The 18,006-nt window shown below is 43.3% G+C and overlaps 1 protein-coding gene across 5 annotated transcripts in view; it reads left to right on the forward strand.

Moving 5' to 3' along the window:
• Positions 1 to 3,158: 3,158 nt before the first annotated feature.
• Positions 3,159 to 18,006, forward strand: part of LHFPL3 (LHFPL tetraspan subfamily member 3) — a 448,740-nt gene continuing 433,892 nt past the window's right edge. For 4 of the 5 annotated variants that reach the window (XM_054018026.1, XM_054018007.1, XM_054018016.1 and 1 more), the window contains exon 1: positions 3,161 to 3,747. In XM_054018026.1, coding sequence (XP_053874001.1) covers positions 3,294 to 3,747 — 454 coding nt within the window. In that variant the 5' untranslated portion in view covers positions 3,161 to 3,293. Of the gene's footprint in view, positions 3,748 to 18,006 lie in introns of all 5 variants that reach the window. The other variant, XM_054017991.1, reaches the window with a different exon arrangement.

Here is an 18,006-nt window from a genome sequence, read left to right on the forward strand (position 1 = left end):
AGCATTAGACTGGAAGAGTTTGCAACAAAAACAGTATGCAACATTCTGGGTTTTTGAGTACATAAGCCATGGCCTCTCCACTTTGTCACCATTGGGGATTTCACATCAGTAATGTGTTGGATGGAAACTTCTATTTTCATTATCTTTGGAGAACATGAAGTTTTTCACTTGCTGTGGCCCATGCAGTACAAAGAAGTCCCTCAGGCTACTGCTCAAGTGGTCCACAGTCCTGGATCATCTAGACTTAAGGAACTAAACTCAGCAGCAGCTGTTTCTTGCACCTCCACCACACTCTTCTCTGATCTACACTTTTCTTCAGGAATGTGCATGGTTACATCCATTTGAGATGGAGATATGGATGCTGCAATAGCTGCCAGGTCACCTGCACTCTGACTGACTGGAAGATCAGGCATCTCCTCATCACTCACATCCTCACTGGAGCCGGAAGGCTCACCCTGAACATTTGTGTCTATGTATCTCAGGAGAGCTCCTTCCTGCTTAGATAGAAAAGCTTCCTTTGCTTTTTCTTTTTCTGAATGCTGCCCCAGAGGGGCATTTTCTTCTTTCACTCATGACTGCTGTTCTGTGCCAGCTATAGTGGCTCTCAACACTCAATTGAAGGGGACAAATAAACAGGCTGGTAGCAGGGCCTGAGTGTGGGAAGGTATCAGCGTCTTACGGGCCTAACTGGCTCCTACTACTTCAGTTGACTGCTTGTTCTCCTCAGGTGCGTTGAGGGAAGCAACAGGAAACAGGAAGCTTCCTGAGAAGCGGGTGTTAATCAGTCCAGGCTCCTGAGGGTGCTAGAGAGTTACATAGGAGGCTCCTTCTCCTCTCTCTCCCTGCAGCTCCTGTTGCTTTCTGTTATTCCCTCTCACCTTTTCTCCTGCCTGCCTGTTATGTCTCTTGTGCCCTCCTTCCTCCAGCACAGTATTCTACCATCTCTGTGCATCTAGAGCAGAGAGAATACATATGCACCAGCAGCAGACATAATTTTCCACACTCTGGGTCCTAGTAGCACTCCCCCACAGTCTGGCACCTGAGGCGGCCGCCTCAGTTTGCCTCATGGTAAGGCCAGCCCTGTGCTGCCTCTTTTGCACAAGAATAGCAGGCTCAGCAGCCAATGGAGGACTAATGGGGACCACCTCCAACTTTACATTTTGGCATGCACCTGCATGAACCATGACTAACTTACTCAGCTATGTGGGCCTGTCCAATTCTGAATATAGACTGCGCTGTGACAGACTGACAATATCCTGTATGAACTTTATTGAATTAAGTTAATCCTTATGAATTAAGTTAAACCTTTAGGATCCATTCTATTAAAAATGCAGTTGTGTATGTGGTATTGTCGGCATGTCCCTTCTCTAAGAGAGTGACTAATGCACTCTCTTGCAAGGTATTAGGAACTTCAAAGGGGCTTTTGGAACAATACCCCCAGTACTTCCTAGGAAATTCACTTCACAGGTAAGGGGAATGCAAATAGCCCATTTGAAATTCACCCTTTTGAAGCTACACCCTGGACAGGAAAACACATTGTTTACTAATTACATGCTCCTGGAAACTTCAGCTCTAAGGCCCCAGAACTGTATAAAGGGTGGACTAAACGTGGTATGAATGTGCTTGTTCTGAGCTGAAGCTGTGATGAACTTGTGACCACAAAGGAAATCCCTGGGTGGGCTGGTGGACTGCTCCTGCCAGAGCCCATATTAGGCTTATCAGATATCTCCCAAACTCTGAGTGTGCACATATATTCTTCTATTGTTTTTTAATGTTTTCTCTACAGTGCTTTTACCTTAAGAATAAAATAGAACTGTCTGGTAACTTATAACTGTTGACAATCACTCTGTTATCAGTCTCTGAAGAAAAAGCAAGCAGTTTTGCTTGGGCAACCTATCTCCGCTGGGAATAATACAATGTAGGTGGGGAACTGTGCAGCCTGGAAATACGCCAGTCGGAAGGGACTGAGACACGGGTTTCCACCCCAAGACAGGCAATGGTAGGGAGCTGGACCATTTAGGGAAGATACAGGTGCAGTTGCCCTAAACTGTTGCACACACGTATTCCTGAGACCACTTCCATAACCAAGCCCTTTTGTGTGCACCCATCCTCGAGCATCCACTTGCTGCATGTGTGCATAACCACCCCACAATGAAAAAATCCTGTTTGTGCCTATCTCATGCTTGACTCCAGAATTTGTGAGTTCAGGTGGCTTGATGCACATGGAAGCTGTTACCATTTTTACCCTAAATATTCCATAGCAATGGAGAATCCCACCTAAAGTCAGATCCTCTTGGAGTCTGGCCACCACTGCTGCAAGTGGCAGGTAGCTCAATCTTATGCAGACAGCTACTGACCCTGCCTAGGGACTGGTGTCCAAGCCTTCTGATCACCTCCCCTGTGCAGTAGACAGGTACTGGATTGTGGGGGACAAAGGACAGTCAGTGCTGTTTGCAGTGTTGTAGCCCTATTGGTCCCAGGATTTGAAAGTGACAAGGTGGGTGAGGTGATATCTTTCATTAGCCCAACTTCTGTGGGTGAGAGAGTCCATGTGCCAGCAAGAGTGAGGGAAGTTAGGCAGGTGCCCCAGGCTGTTCCAGTCCCCAGAGATGGCTGCGAGAGGCCAGTGCTCTTTACTGTACAACACTGGGCGTCTAGTTTCTAAGCCTGGTGCTCTGTTGGGAGCCCTTGTGTTTCCAAGGCCAGGTGCACAAGGAGAAGGAGTAGAAACCTAATTTGAAAACCCAGGAAGCCCACATTGGGGCTGAGTTAGGGGAGACTGGAGGTTTTGCAGGCCCTCTTTAGTTCTCCCCCGTGCCGGGTGGCCCTGCCTGCAGATACTCCGGCTCCAACTTCTGGAGCCCCTGGCACACCGCCGTTCTGTGCAGGGCCTCTCTGCAGCCTGGTCGGAGGCTGCTCCCCGTCCCCCACCCCTGGCCTCCCGCTCCCGGCCCCTCCCCTTTGCGTGGGGGCAGAGCGCGGCTGCCCGCTGCCCCCACGCCCCGGGCAGCTGCCCACTTGAGCGCGCGCCTCCCCTCCGGCTCCGCCGCGCCGGGACGCGGTTGCGCAGCAGCAGCCGGCGGGGCAGCTGCGCGGGGGGCTTTGCACTCGCCGCCGCAGCGCCGGCGACGGCAGCAGGGCGGGCTCTCGCCCGGGCCAGCGCCTGCCGGCTGGGGATGCTCGCCCCCTAGGCGGCGGCGGGGGATGCCGCGAAGCGTGTGACGCTGGGCGGAGGGTCTGGCTGTCGCAGCGCCGGGGCGGGCAGTGCACCGCGCGGGGCTCTCTCGGGGAGGATGCCCGGAGCGGCGGCGGGGGCGGCGGCGGCAGCCTCGGCAGCGGCGGGGATGCTGCCGGCTCAGGAGGCGGCCAAGCTCTACCACACCAACTACGTGCGGAACTCGCGGGCCATCGGGGTGCTCTGGGCCATCTTCACCATCTGCTTTGCCATCGTCAACGTGGTGTGCTTCATCCAGCCCTACTGGATCGGCGACGGCGTGGACACCCCTCAGGCGGGCTACTTCGGGCTCTTCCACTACTGCATCGGCAACGGCTTCTCCCGGGAACTCACCTGCCGGGGCAGCTTCACGGACTTCTCCAGCCTGCCCGCGGGAGCCTTCAAAGCCGCCTCCTTCTTCATCGGGCTCTCCATGACGCTCATCATCGCCTGCATCGTCTGCTTCACCCTCTTCTTCTTCTGTAACACGGCCACCGTCTACAAGATCTGCGCCTGGATGCAGCTGACCTCGGGTGAGTCAGGGGTGCAGTCAGCACTGCGGGCGCGGGGAATAAACTTACGCCTGCTGCGGGCACCCGAGTCTCACGGGTTGATAGGAGTGCGTGTGTGTGTGTGTGTGTGTGGGGGGGGGGGGGTTGTCATGCATCTCCCATTCACCAGCACCTGCCGCCAAGGGTTACTCAACTGTCAGTCTCTATGCAGGGAGAGGGGGGCTGGAGAAACTTACATGCACTGGTAGTCGTTTAGACTGGGTTAATATCCCGCATGCAGTGAAGGGGCTAGGGGGCTCATAGAGAAACGCAGATTAACACTGACTATCAAGGGGTAATATCCTCCCCGCAGAGATGGGGCTGGGGTGTTTGTATGTGTAGGGGTGTCAAGTCAAAACTTCCATGCAGTAACTGTGCCCGGAGTTAAAGTCACCCCGTGGAAGGAGAGAAGTTGGGAGATCATGCTAATACATGAAAAAGCTTAACTGCATTAACAACTGAGATGACCTGTCTATATCAGACCTTGTGTACACTGTGACTGCCTGTAATGTATTGAAGCATATGCTAGAGTAACATATGACCGCTGTCTCTTCCCCTTGCATCCTCATAAAAACAGATGTGTGTCTTAGAAAGCAGCCCCAGTGAGCAGAAATTGTTAAATAAAACAGAGAGGAATCTAGAAACTAAACCATGTACATCCAACCCAGAACATCCATTTGGACAGGGCTGGCATATTAAGAAATATAGTGAAACCACCAGCAAAAATCTGTCCTCTAGTAGATCAAAGGTCATAACAAAATGGTAGGGGAAACCTGGGAATGCTATAAAGTGGCCACATAGAACAAGAAAGATTAACTGCTGGGGGTTATTTGCAGTAGTATTGTAACCTGTTGAAGGTTAGTCCTTAGTGCGAATTTCCATGTAGTTACCAGGAAACCTTCCTCCTTTCAGTAACATCACAGGATGAAGTCTTGTTATTCTTGCCAGGCTGGAGAGCAGCTGAGGTCGTTGGATTTTGTGTGTGTGTTTTTAACAAGATTTATTCTCCCCCCCCCCGCCTCTGCCATGGCAGAAAGATAGAAATCCCATTGTAGTTATTATTTTCAGTGTAGAGGTATGCAGACTTCATCTGAAATTCCCCATCACAAGCATATAGTGCCTTCCTTAGGAAAGTGCATGGGGAAGAAAGAGATACAGAGAGAGAGAAATCCTGGGCTCCCCTAGTATTCCCTCCCTAGGTTTCCAAACAAGCTATAGTTTGGGTTAGGAGAGAGGAGCAGGATGGGGAAGGGTATAACAAAGCTTTGAAGAGCCTGTGGAAAATGTTAGGTTTTGGCAGCAGGAAGTAGAGGAGAGAGGAATGAGATCCAGAGTTAAGATGGTAATAAAAGAAATTTTAACAAGAAAAAAAAATTCTGTAACAATCTGGGGAGGACCTGAGTATGACATCTAAGCACAAATCTCACCTGCCCTCCTGCAGAAACCACCAAAGTTGAGGTTTTTGCTTTGCAGAAATAAGCTGTTTGGAAGCACGGGAAAATGTCTCCAAAATGGGTATTACAGTTACTTATCCAGGCTCCTTAATACAGCTAAATTAATTTAATTTTCACAGCTCTGATTCTTCCAAGTTGTTTGTTCACTATTATTTAATTTGCCATTTACAGTTACTGGGTTGCTGTAGGAATTTCTTGTCTGTTCAGAATGGGTTTTCAAGTTCTTCACATTTCTTATGTATTGTTTGTTTATGTATTCTAGGTATACTTGCTGGTTGTTTTGTTTATAGTGTTTAAGTTTCTGCACAGAACAATGGCTTCCTTTATCACTTTGGGCCTGATCCTGAAGTCAGTTGAAGTCAATGATGATAGCTTTGCCACTGACTTCAGTGAGAATAGGAATTGGCCCATTATATTTGCTTTAGGAATCCTGTGTGATATTAGCCACTTCTTTTTCTCTTCTATAAAATATCTTCAAATATGCTGTTAATTTTATGGATCATCATTGATGCAGGGAGGTGCAAGCTGCATCTCTTTGCATCAGTAAGGTCCCGGGGCTCTACTGGGGATTTGCTGTCTACCAAAGACAGGTGGAGCTTTGACCTGTGGCTAGGGCTCCACAGAAACCTAGCTGGTAGATAGCGCTGTGACTATGCACTGAACCAATGCCTCTCCAACCTGCTTTGGTCATGCACCTTACACGGCCAGTGCAGTTAACTTTCTAGATCACTGGTATACTTTCCAACACCAGAGATCTGGGGCCCCGCTTTACACAAATAGAAGCCAGTGTAAGCCGGGAATGAATTTTGGCTTTGTGACTTTATTCCTGTGCAGTTGAGAAAAAATGTTTAGAAATCACAGCACGAATTTAGCTGTTTGAAAAAAGAGTTGGTTGGATTCGTATCAAGCTGCAGACACATAAGGGTGGCACTGATGACTTGTGTTCCCATTTTTCAAGCAAATCTGAAGTGTGATTTTTTTCAAAAGCTCCAAAGGTGGCATAACCACTCCCATTGAAGTCAACAATGGGAGTTTAACCATCATCGTCAATGGGAACATAATTTAGCCAGTACTGAGTTCTATTGAAAATCATATCTAATTTTTTTCGTTCCAAAATGAAAATCCCATGGAAATGAACTTATAAGTATAACGCTGGTTGGTTGTCTTTCATTGTCAGCTCTTTGTGAAAGCCTTGGGAGAACAAGGACTAGAAAGATACAGGATACTAAAAGGGTCGGACACTGCTGCTTGCTTAAATATTATACCTTAATTTATCTTAATTTAGCTATTATCTGATCATTCAATTTAAAACCAGGTTTCAAAAATCTGCCTCAAAGATAAAGAAATATGACTGAAAATCTGCAATTGTAGATCCTTGCAGGTTGCATGCTTTTAAGATTTTATAACAGAAGAAGGCATGTAATTGCTGTGGAATAGAGGTATAACTAGAAAAGAAAATCAGCATTACTCAGTTTCGACGAGCACTGGCAATTTTCCTACAAGTTCTATCACGTTCTGTTTTTGTTGTCATTTCATTGTTTTAAGAGTGTAGGTCATTCAGCATAATCATGCAATGTTGTTCTCATAAATAAATGTTATAATAATAAATAATGTTAGCTAAATATACATAAAGGTATATTTAGCTAACAAGAACCAAACACCTTTGAAGTAGTAAAACAGAGGTAGGCAACCTATGGCACATGTGCCGAAGGCGGCACACGAGCTGATTTTCAGTGGCACTCACACTCCCTGGGTCCTGGCCACCGGTTCGGGGGGCTCTGCATTTTAATTTAATTTTAAATGAAGCTTTTTAAACATTTTAAAAATCTAATTTACTTTGCATTATAGACTTATAGAAAGAGACCTTCTAAAAACATTAATATGTATTACTGGGACACGAAACCTTAAATCAGAGTGAATAAATGAAGACTCGGCACACCACTTCTGAAAGGTTGCGAACCCCTGTAGTAAAATATGCATATTTCTACTAAAGTGTGGGTGCATATTTTATTTTGGGCTTTATTTTGATACATCCTATAACAGAAGAACACAATGTAGTGCTTTTATTAAATCTGGCAATAGTAGAGGGGCTGCATTTACATATGAAGGATCAAACACAGAGGTTGACATCTTTTGATGATATCACATTCAGTTCTCATTCAGCCTAGGGGATTTTACTTGAGTTAGGGTGGCAGGAATGGGCTAGGATTTTGGTTTTAAAAATCCTTCAGGACATAGTTTATAATAACTCATGTAGGAGAGACTAACAGGATGATATTGCCCTTATTTGGAAAAAGAATTTTTATTTGAATAAAAGGTAAGTGATATCTGAAACACATACACTTTAATCTCTCTTTCTGGGTTTGTAATGCTTGATTAACTAGAAGAATGTGAGAAAAATTACACTTCAGTCTCTCAATTGTGTAGCTATAGAAAGCATATATTAAATTCTGTAATGATTTTTTTCAGTGTTCACACTTTTTTTGTTGTCACACGTGTAATGATATCAATAAGCAATTTCATATACTGATAGCCAACTATAAGGGCCCAATTTTCAGTCAATGACCTCCACTCTTGCACCTGCAAAACTGTACATTCAAATATTTATACATGCACTTCGAAAAATTTAAACACCTGCATGCACACAAATGTTGGACTCTACACCAATTTTCTGTGTTAGAATCTGTGTAGACCAAGACCAGGAGCAGGCACGGGTATGTGCATGTACAACTTTTCCCCATCACATGTAGAAACTGGGTATTTTGCTCTTTATTATTTATCAAGCATCCAAAGTGTTCTAGGTACCTCAAAGATCAAGTCATGTTTCAATCTTCTTTTTCAGAAACTAAAGAAACTGAGCTCATTAAGTCTCTCACTCTAAGGCATTTTTCCACTGGAAGGCATTTGTGGTTGCTTTTGGTGTTTGTTTTGGTTTTCTTGGTTCACTGTAAGATTGTAAGTTCCAGCTAAGGAAAAAGTAGACAAAACACAAGGGAAGTGTAGAAACATCTATTAAACCATGCTGGTGTGGAATGCATTGCAATATACAAGCTTTTAAATAGAATCTTAGTTCTGTGCACTGATTAAGATGGCAAGTGGGGTTGCATCAAAATTAAAGGGACTGATTCTCCACTATCTTGCATCTCGTGTTGTCATTTACACTTGGGTTAAGTCTGTAGGACCAGATAAAATTCTTGCATGAAAACTAAAAGAGCTGGCTATGGAGGTCTCTAAGTTATTGACAGGGATATTTAACAAATCTTATAATACTAGGTAAATGCCAGAAGATTGGAAAGAAGCCAAAGTTCTGCCAATATTTTAAAAGGGTAGACTGGATGACCCAGGTAATTATAGGCGAGTTATCTTGACATTGATTCTTGGCAAGATTACAGAAAGGGTGATCTAGGATGCAGTCAGTAAAGATTTAATGATGGAAATATAACTAATACCAATCAACATGGTTTTATGGAAAATAGGTCTTGTCAAACAAAAGTGATATAGTTGATGAGATCACAAATTTGGTTGATAAATATGGCTGCATTGACATACTGTAAAATGCATGGACTTCTCTAAGTCTCCCATGGTATTCTGATTTAAAAAAATAGCACTATACAAAATAAATGCAACCCATATCAAATGGATTAAAAACTTGCTGATAGATCTCAAAAAATAATTGTAAATGGGGCATAATCATTCAATGGAGATGTTTCTAATGGTGTCCCACAGGGATCTGTTCGCATCCCACTACTATTCAATATCTTTATCAGTGATCTGGGAAAAAAATAAATAAAAATATAAAATCATTGCTGGTAATGTTTGCAGATTACACAAAAAATTGGTGAATGGTAAATACAGTAAGGAAAGGTCAGTTTTACAGAGTGAACTAAATCATATGGTAAGCTGGACATACTTGAACAACATGTGTTTTAATACAGTCAAATGCAAGTTCCTACCTCTAGGAACCAAGAATGAAAGATGGGATTTATAGATGGGAGATTGTATTATGGAAAGCCAGCGAGTATCAAGTAAAAGTAAGGAGGTGGTATTACCACTCTGTATAGCATAAATGAGACCGTTGCTGACATAATGTGTCCAGTTCTAGTATCTATGCTTTGAAAAGAATATTGATAAATTAGAAATGGTTCATAAAAGGGCTACAAGAATGATCTGAGGTCTGGAATAGACTTCCAATGAGAGCCTAAGAAGCTGAATCTATTTAGTGTTTCCAAGAGAAGGTTAAGAGGTGACTTGATTGCAGTCTACAAGTATTGACACGGGGAAGAGATTTCTGGTAGTAGAGGGCGTTTTAATCTAGCAAATACATAACAAGAACCCGTGGATAGAAGCTGAAGCTAGAAAAATGTGGACTAGAAATAAAGTGCACATTTTTAATAGTGAGGGTAATAAACCATTAGTGCACCTTGCCTAGGAGGTTGGTGGATTCTCTGTGGTTTGGAGTCTTTTTAAAACAAGATTGGATGTCTCTTTCTAAAACATATGCTGTAGCTTATCCAGAGGTTATGGGGTTGATGCAGGAAACACTTGGTGAAATTCTATGGCCTTTGCTATGCAGGAGGCCAGACCAGATGATCATAATGATTCCTTTTGGTCTTAAAATCTATAACTGAATGGCTGTATAATGGTACAAAGGAGAATTCTTCACTCACACCTTTGGTAGTATTTTGCACTCACTTTGCACTCCCTCTGTATAAATGCAGTGAGTACACAAGACCTAAGACAGTAGAAAGTCAGGCCCAGAACATCCATATGGGTTTACATAGTTTCAACAGTGATACCAACTCTAGTTAAATTAAATACTTCCTCACCAGATTGAGCTGACTGAGCTTTTTAGTTCCTGTTGGGAAAAGTGGGCTGTGGCTCTATTAGGAAACAATTCTGACAAAAGTATCGGGGTAGCCGTGTTAGTCTGTAGCCACAAAAACAACCACAAGTCCGGTGGCACTTTAAAGACTAACAGATTTATTTGGGCATAAGCTTTCGTGGGTAAAAAAACCTCACTTCTTCAGATGCAGTTCTGACAAAAGGCACAGAGGGTCCTGACTGCAGCCAAACCAGTGCAGACTCAGTGTATTGTGAGGGCAGGATACCAAATCCAGCAGCGGCTCCAGGAACCGGCGCTCCAAGTGCGTGTCTGGGGCGGCAAGCCGCGGGGGGCACCCTGCCGGTCCCTGCGAGGGCGGCAGTCAGGCAGCCTTGGGCGGCATGCCTGCGGGAGGTCCGCCAGTCCTGTGGATTCGGCGGCAATTTGGCGGCAGGTATGCCGAAGCTGCGGGACTGGCGGACTTCCCGCAGGCATGCTGCCGAATCCGCAGGACCGGGGACCTCCCCCAGGCATGCCGCTGAAGGCAACCTGCCAGCCGTGCTTGGGGCGGCAAAAAAGCTAGAGCCCTCCCTGACCAAATCCCTGCACAAAGAAGAGTAAGGCTGTGCATTGTGTGGGCTCCCTGCATAGAGGGAAAATTAGGAGCTGGCCCATAAGAGAAGTGAGGGTGGGGCTGCTACAGCCTCTGATTATCTTCAGTGGGGGGACAGTGCAAGAACTGAAGGGAAACTACTGGAAACTTGAGGCTGCTTTAGTGGCCATCATATGACCTCACTATTACTTTGTTGCCTGAGGGGAGATTCTTTTCCTCCAAGCTCAGTGGAGATCATCAGTACACAGCCCATGTATACTGGGTGTGGACTGGGGTAAGGCTCCGACACACTTAGTGTCATTTTATTGATATTATGTTAATTGGGATGGTTATTGGTGTATTTGTTTGTAAATTATTAATAGTACATGACCTAAAGGGATGTGATAGGTGCAGCATATAGATTAAAAAAATACATCGCTATAGGTTATTATTTAGGAAGGTCAAGGAGAAGTTACTGTTGAGAGCATGTAGTGTTTCTTGTCTTTACAAGTTGGCAACCCCTTATTTGACATCAACCCCTATAATTTACTATAAAAGTAAGACTAAAAAAATTGTATCAATGCTAACAGTGATAAACCTATATAATTTATTTGTGTGTGTTTCAAGAGGTTGACAGAGGATACTTGACCCTGAAGGGTAAGAGTGTACAGGGAGTGGTGGAGCAAGATTTTCTTTGCTTTAGATTGTAATAAAATTTTCCATATGCTGGAACCCCCTCCTCCGCCGTGCCCCTGATTGCCTTTCGTGATCCCAGTGGGGGTTGTTACCCATCAGTTGGGGAATCATTGAGATAGTGGATCAGTGTGGCAAAATATGCATGAAGTGTCCAATCAACATGAGGAAGATTTCCATTTACCTGAAAAAAAAAATCATTATATGAGAGGCAAACAGAAACCCGAGAGAGGGCATGAAAAAAAGGTAGCATCAAGCATGGAACATTGGCCGACCAGGTACTTGTTCATGAATGGCAGGGTTTCAAAAGCACTCAGCATTGGCCTATCTCCCGAATCTGCAGGAGGTGTACTATTGACTTCACTGGGAGCAGAGTTAGGCCATTGCTGAGTATTTTTGAAAATCCCACACAGAAGATTTAATGAAGAAAGTTTCTGTATAAGAAAATGAAACAAAGATGTGGAGCAGCATGGTACGACTAGATATAGTAGAATATATTTTATGAAACAAGGTCAGTTGAATTTCAAACATGGAAACATCTATACCTTTTCAGAAGTGTAATGTACTGTGGTATAAACAGCCTACTTTGATCCTACAAAGATAAAAACACTAGACATATCAGGACCAAAAATCTGTAGCATGATCAGACAGACAGTCTGGACTCAGTATTTGAAAACCAACAAGATCCGGCTTTGAAGAACGACAAGATCACAGTAGTGAAACGTCACAAAGAAATAAAATTAAAAACATGTGTTCGTTCAGAAATGGTGAAATGGAAAAAGAAAGACATGAAGAAAACTAAAGATGGAAAAGTCTGCAGAATTTGATAACATCAGTTACAAGCAGCATTGTTAAAAAAATGCAGTGGCAGCATGACAGAGCGGATAGCTAGAATATGCATCGTGTGGAACAGTGTGCAAATCCCAATTACTAGGAAAGAGAAAATTACAGCTAGAATCCTTAAGAAGGGGAATATAATATACTCTAAGATCTATCTATTCTAAAAAAGATATTATCCATCTTCATTGCTGGCAGATTGAGAGATGCGGAAGACTTGAAGTAAGTTGCCCTTAGAATGAGAAGGTCATATATAACGTGGGAAAAGGCTGCTTTATTTTCTCCATGAGAAGCCAGATGCAAATATCTGAATTTCATTTATTATAAAAAGTATCCGATAGCCTCCATCGAGAGTCTCTTTGACACAAGCATATCATGTGCTATTTCAGAAAAGATAATTCAATCCAATAACTGAGACTATATCAGAAAGAAAAGGCTGAAGAATATATGGTTTATGATAAATAGTTGATGAGATGTCATATTTCATCCTCCTCCTTTTTCTGGTTATGTTTTAGATGCTATAAATATGTGGGAGAGTAAGATAGACACAGACCTTACAAGGTCAAATTAAAATGTACTGAGTTATGATGTTTAGAAAATACCACTTGTGAAACCTTGTTTTTTGTTGGCATAGGGCCAAAATCTATTTGCCTTATTTGCAGGAATAGCCTATTGAATGAGACAAGTAGCCTCATGTAAGCAACGTGAGCAGAATTTGGCTCAGAGGGGGTGTCCTCAATCTGCATGTGGAAGTAATCTTCATTTCATTTCAATAATACTTTCTTGACATGAGGAGATATTAATGTTTCAAAAAATATAACCAAAATAGGAACAGATCCCTCAGGGTCAGGGATATGGGATGGGGAGGGGATGTGCCAGCAGTTGCATATTATTCTTCTTCCTCCCAACAACAACATTTCTGTAGGGAATATGCAAAAAGTTATTGCATCCTAATATTCCTCTGCATCATGGAACATCTCCTGATTCTCTACCTCCTGAGAGTGAGTGGGCAAGAGAAGCCTTGGCAGCAGTTATATTGGAAGGGCTCGGATAATAGTGTGATGGTACAAGGTCTCTGCATGCGTGACCATGATTCCTGGAGATCAGTAAGTTCCAGGGCAGTATTCCCTGCCCATTCAGTGACTGTGCACGTACTGAGAAAGAGGAACACTTCTCAGCCTGCCAAGGACCAGAGCTGGGACACAGTGTGTGGCAAAGACCCAAAATGAGGGGCACAAAAAATTAACTGTGTAGGATACTTAAAATGACATGGTATTCATTGCCTTAGTTTAAATGACTCTATAATCTCAATATGAGTCACTTTGTGATGTGATTTTCAATTATATAAGTAAGGGGAGGCCAAACTTTTGTGGAATGTAGATAGTTTTGGGACTACAATGAGCAATGTCCCTAAAAACGAGGCACACTTGAGACATGTGCTAGGAAGTTTGGGTCTGTGTGCAAAATGTATCCACCAATTTTGCAGAAAGTTGTTACGCTTTTTAGCATACAGAGATAAAAAAATATGGCCCATGGTTGTCAAAAATAGAGATGAATCTTACTAACTGATTAGGACAGTGTGTTTCAGGATAAGATTTCCCCCAGGAATTCATCTACTTAAACTCAGCTACTAAATCTTAGAGTATTATGTCCCCAAACATGGCAATGGATCTTCACTAGGAAAGCTTAAAGTGTAGCTTCCCAAAGAGTTAATTCAAGGTTCTTAGATTAATTCCCTGAGAGAGAAATTATGGTCTCTGTCTTTCAGCAAAATAAGAATTTATCATTCTTATTGCTTTTTCTCCTCTAAAGAAAGTTAATTACTACTTGGCTGCTGCTTCTTAATATTTCTCTTTCAGATTACTCTGTAAAATTATATCACCGAATTAGTAAAAGAATGACACTTAACTGCAAGTATAAGCATTATACCACAATAATATCATTTCTCAAATTAGATCTCTAAGGTTTGCTGCAGGTATTTCTTTCCCTGTACAGGGGTGGAGGGTTCAAATTGGAAGAGAAACCTAAACAAGTCTCTTCATTGATAATCTGTTGATTAATGTTGGATGGGCTTGCTTGGCAATTCCTTGCTAGTTTTGAATAAACTGTGGCTAGGGAATCTGTAACTTGGGCAACTTTAAAGAAGGATTGGATGCCTGTAGTCTTGTGAACAACCTGATTAGTCAGCAGATTGCATCTTTGGCAAACAGACTTCTTTCTGGCTAAAGCCATCTTTTATTACTTTTCTAGGAAGTGGCATCCATCAGCACAGCAGTGCTACGGTAGAGAGCATCCTTCACACAGGACCAGATTTTCACAAGCTCAGCTCCCAATTTAGGTGTCTAAATGGGAACTGAACTCTTTACAAAATAGCCATTAGTGACTATCTTTGCTTCAAAATGTCATGTCTTGCCTTCTTGAATTCCTCTTCCTCTTATCAAATTCAAAGCTCTGTTGGCTTGCCAGCCATGCACATTTGAATTTAAGATGGGTGAGATGGTTTGAATCTTTTTGAAGGAAATGGCGCTCCTTTTTGACCTGAGTGGCTAGTCAGAATTTGGGACTCTGGGGATGTTCCAGTTGGAAGTAGAAAGTGATGGAGTCTGGCATTTTCTTTTATGCAGTTTTGTTTATTTACAAGGAACACAGGAGGAACCAGGAACAAAAGGAGCATTTTTTAGTTTACACCCCCAAGCCTCTTTAGCCAACACACCCAAAAGTTCTTTCTCCAGGATCACACTGTACTTACAGGTTGCTGCTTGGTGCATACACATGTGCTTCCCCCATGTCCCCAACCCAATACTGAAACCCTCTTAGTGCAGTCTCCTGGGCAGGTTCACAACTGTCGTTTGTCTTGGTGGGTGGGAGGTTTTTTGTTAACTCAACCTGACAGCTATGTTAATTGAAGGGTACATTCACACCCAATCTCAAAGAAGTTTGTGGTCCAAACTGTCGCCAATACCTCGCAGCAGAACACAAATATACAGCTGGCACATCACCAGTTGTCAGGCAGATGGCCTGGTGGTTGCATCAGCTTTAATTTCAGAATCCATTTGTGAGGAATTGCAGGTCTAGATGAATGCTCTTCTCTATTCTGTTTCATTTACTGTGCTCATCATCATACTATGCTTACTTTCTCCAGTTAAAAATAAACAAAGTGACCAACAGCTGTCTGTCAGGAAAGTGGGCTTTCTTTCTGTCCATCCCCCCCACCCTTAATTTCCATTCTGTCTTGCATTCTGACCAAAAAATAGACATTACTCTTCCCCTGAGAGACAATCTAATGGGATCACAGGAGACAACTGCTAAATTAAAATCCACTATAGCAGTTTTTTGCACCCACAATATGCATGTAAACTGGGATGTTTATAAGAGAGATTAGTCTTTATAAGAGAGAAATCTACTGTTTGATTGTATAGGACTAAAGGGAATTATAACATTGATCTCTAAACCTGTTTTAAAAAAATCAGGGCTTCAAAAAAGATTCTGTTTACAAACTGCAAATTCTACAGAATATTTGGTATAGTATTGCTAAGCATGTTACTTTGGGAAGGTGCCCCTTGTCATTGGCATAGCGTAATTATTTTGTGATGTCAGGCTGCTATGGAAACTATTTTACGAAAGATCAGAGTAAAGATGCAACTAAAATCCTTCTAACTTGTTGACATTCAATTTACCACTGGACTCTATTTTGTGTGTAAGTAGGTTTGTATTGCACATATCTAATGCAGAAGGCGTGCGCCTGACCCTGCACTCCTCACTCAGGCAAAATAGAAGGCGTGCATGAGGAAGGACTGCAGCATCAAGTTCTATGTCTATATTTTTTATTATTTCTTTCCCCCTCCTTATCTCTGAGATATCTTATTCCCTGGATGTTTATGAGAGAGAAGAGGGATCTTTTGTCAGCAAGGGCAGAAAGGGAATTTAATGGATCAAAGAACCATGTATAATATGTGTTAGCATGAAAAAAAGCACTTACTGAATCACAAAATTAAGTACATTCTAGACTCCTAAAAAGTCTTTACAATCTAGTGCATATGATGAACATACATGAACCTGGACAATGAATATTTAAAACCCTGAGAGGTAGCTCTGGTGATCTAGGTATCTGGGGGAATTCTTGGCCCCATTGAAGTAAATGCCAATACTCCCATTGATTTCAGTGGGTCTAGGATGTCACCCCTGGTATATAAAATAGTCAAATTCAACCATATAACAAGGAATTGGCTGATGTGATTGCAGAGTCACTGGCCATTATCTTTGAAAACTTGTGGCGATCGGGGGAGGTCCCGGATGACTGGAAAAAGACAAATATAGTGCCCATCTTTAAAAAGGGGAAGGAGGAGAACCTGGGGAACTACAGACAGGTCAGCCTCACCTCAGTCCCTAGAAAAACCACTCAGCAGGTCCTCAAGTAAACCATTTTGAAGCACTTGGAGGAAAGGAAGGTGATCAGGAACAATCCACATGGATTCACCAAGGGCCAGTCATGCCTGACCAACCTGATTGTTTTCTATGATGAGATAATTGGTTCTGTGGATATAGGGAAAGCAGTGGACGTGTGATATACCTTGACTTTAGCAAAGCTTTTGATACGGTCTCCCACAGTATTCTTGCCAGCAAATTAAAAAAAATATGGATTGGATGAATGAACTATACGGTGGATAGAAAGCTGGCTAGATTGCTGGGTTCAACGGGTAGTGATCAATGGCTCGATGTTTAGTTGACAGCCGGTATCAAGTGGAGTGCCCCAAGGGTCGGTCCTGGGGCCGGTTTTGTTCAACATCTTTATTAATGATCTGGATGATGGGATGGATTGCACCCTCAGCAAGTTTGCAGATGACACTAAGCTGGGGGGAGAGGTAGATATGCTGGAGGGCAGGGATAGAGTCCAAAATGACCTAGACAAATTGGAGGATTGGGCCAAAAGAAATCTGATGAGGCTCAACAAGGACAAGTGCAGAGTCCTGCACTTAGGACGGAAGAAGCCCATGCACCGCTACAGGATGGGGACCGACTGGCTAAGCAGCAGTTCTACAGAAAAGGACCTGGGATTACAGTGGATGAGAAGCTGGATATGAGTCAACAGTGTGCCCTTGTTGCCAAGAAGGCTAAGCGCATATTCGGCTGCATTAATAGTAGCATTGCCAGCAGATTGAGGGAAGTGAGTATTCCCCTCTATTCGGCACTGATGAGGCCACATCTGGAGTATTGCATCCAGTTTTGGGCCCCCCTCTACAGAAAGGATGTGGAGAAATTGGAGAGAGTCCAGCGGAGGGCAACGAAAATGATCAGGGGGCTGGGGCACATGACTTATGAGGAGAGGCTGAGAGAACTGAGCTTGTTTAGTCTGCAGAAGAGAAGAGTGAGGGGGGATTTGATAGCAACCTTCAACTACCTGAAGGGGGGTTCCAAAGAGGATGGAGTTAGGCTGTTCTCAGTGGTGGCAGATGACAGAACAAGGAGCAATGGTCTCAAGTTGCAGTGCAGGAGGTCTAGGTTGGATATTAGAAAACACTATTTCACTAGGAGGGTGGTAAGGCACTGGAATGGGTTACCTAGGGAGGTGGTGGAATCTTCATCCTTAGAAGTTTTTAAGGCCCGGCTTGACAAAGCCCTGGCTGGGATGATTTTTAGTGGGGGATTGGTCCTGCTTTGAGCAGGGGGTTGGATTAGATGACCTCCTGAGGTCTCTTCCAACCCTAATCTTCTATGATTTTAACTATATGGGAAGTTTGAAGAGTCTATAACGGCAGAGTTAAGGGTTGTGGCCTAATTTACATTTAAACTTCTCAATTTCCTGGATTTATAATGCTTAATTTGGGGGTAATTACACCATCCCT

This window comes from Malaclemys terrapin, chromosome 1 (genome assembly GCF_027887155.1).
Source record: "Malaclemys terrapin pileata isolate rMalTer1 chromosome 1, rMalTer1.hap1, whole genome shotgun sequence".
Lineage (NCBI taxonomy): Eukaryota > Metazoa > Chordata > Testudines > Emydidae > Malaclemys > Malaclemys terrapin.